Raw genomic sequence first — 1,685 nt, 5'->3', positions numbered from 1 at the left:
TATCATCATCATCGTCGTCCTCGTCATCATCATCTTCGTCTAGTAGCAGTAGTTCAGATAGTGACAGCAGCAGCGAATCGTCATCATCATCGTCTGAGAGTCCTAGCAGGAGTCCTAGCAGGTAGTCCTAGCTCGATCGATCCCAGTGATGTTGTTATCAGGAGTCGTCGTGATAGTAGTAGAGGGAAGGGGAATATGTCTTCATCACAGCAGAAAAGGAGGAGGCCCGAGTCGCCGGTGAAGGAAAGTAAGGAGAATAATCGGATGAGACTTTTCGAAGTATAGGTTGGAAATAGGTAGATCGTCGAAATCATCAGCAGACTTGAATGCCTGGAGGAAGGCACGTGACGATGCTCAAGCTGGTCCGAGGCAACGCTATATTGAACGCCCATCGGGTCGAGGTAAGCTCACGCGGCGGCGCTGTTGTCATGCAGTGTCGGTGGATGGGGGAATAATTGGAATTCTGTTATGATACTGCCATCTTCGAATGGCACTGATTACTTGAGTCTTTAGATGGGCGTTCATATGAGAGGTCCCGGGGAGAGAGTAGCCGATCTCCTCCGAGTCCCCGACGTAGACAAAGGAAGGATGTCGTGGAGTCACCGAGACGTAGGAAGAGGAAGGATGCGGTTGAAGACAGCGGTAGGTTACTTGTCATAGGTTCACGACTCACATCTGGGGTTTTCATGGGGGTAATGATATTGTTTCATTTCATACACGATTAGTGATTCTGATTGCTATCCCGATTCATGTAAAGACGTGTAGATAGTTGATATTGTGACTGATAAGGAACTAAGGACAGATGGAACTATACAAGCTGACCTACATTATACAGGCATTATCTCGTGGTCTTCACTCATTAGATGAATCACCTCCCACGGGATCGCCTAGGAAAATCGCTAAGCGTCGAAGTTCATCACAAAGACGCGGTAGCAATATTAATTGCTGGTCGTGGTGGCATGCCTGATTTAGGCTGGTTTGAATTATCTCTCTCACCCTCACGAGGGACTCCTCCTGAAACTCGACCGAATGAGGAAGAGCGTTCAGGCGGAAGTACCAACTCTTGGTGGATTCATACTTATCACTTTTTTCTTCAGGACGTAGCCGCTCGAGGAGCATATCGAATCGGGGTCGGTAGGCCCTTCGAGATCGACTTTACCGGCCGCTAGAAGGGATAGCTGATGACCTAGTTGAGTTTACGTTGGAGGTGGTTAATCGTCTTGTGTTGTTGATGAATGTGGACGGAGCGTTGTTGGGGGAATTGTACTCATTTATTCTACATGCCTACTTTTTTGGAGATTCGCTCTTTTGAAGTGGGGTAGGTCGGACAGAGGACTATAGGAAGCTTACGGTTTGCATCGCTCTACTGACTACATCTTTTTTCCTCGGTGAAGTGCAGCTGGCTACGGGTGGTAAGAAGGATGAGAGTGTTGAATTTAGGAGTCCCAAACTTAACAAATTGGGATGGATTATATTCTTATCGAATTGTATTGAATTAAACCGAACCGAAGTATGCTTGTTATGGATAGAAGTAGTAGGTTTATTTATACAACTTATTTTGCTAAAACCTTATATAAGCGTGCCCTAGTGTCAAATGACACAGCCGAAACAAAATCTTGGAGACAGATAGTTGTCATACCTAGTTTCTCGAAAACCGAATATACGTGAATATATGAGGGCGAAGT

The 1,685-nt window shown here is 46.0% G+C and overlaps 1 protein-coding gene across 2 annotated transcripts; it reads left to right on the top strand.

Annotated features, from left to right (window-relative positions):
* Positions 1-54: 54 nt before the first annotated feature.
* Pmar_PMAR013453 (Splicing factor, arginine/serine-rich, putative) lies at positions 55-1,207 on the top strand (the record flags this gene model as incomplete). Of its 2 annotated transcripts, XM_002777166.1 has the most annotated exons (7): positions 55-121; positions 162-247; positions 297-401; positions 514-642; positions 864-929; positions 973-1,053; positions 1,098-1,207. In XM_002777166.1, coding segments are annotated over 7 exons (573 nt in total), but the record flags the coding sequence as incomplete, so codon positions are not given. The 2 variants fall into 2 exon arrangements, with proteins under 2 accessions (XP_002777212.1, XP_002777213.1); XM_002777167.1 differs by lacking the exons at positions 864-929; positions 973-1,053.
* Between the last annotated feature and the right edge of the window lie 478 nt (positions 1,208-1,685).

Source organism: Perkinsus marinus, assembly GCF_000006405.1.
Source record: "Perkinsus marinus ATCC 50983 genomic scaffold scf_1104296952220, whole genome shotgun sequence".
NCBI lineage: Eukaryota > Perkinsozoa > Perkinsida > Perkinsidae > Perkinsus > Perkinsus marinus.
Note: the sequence above shows the minus strand (reverse complement) of the source record. Positions and strands in the feature narration are given on the sequence as shown.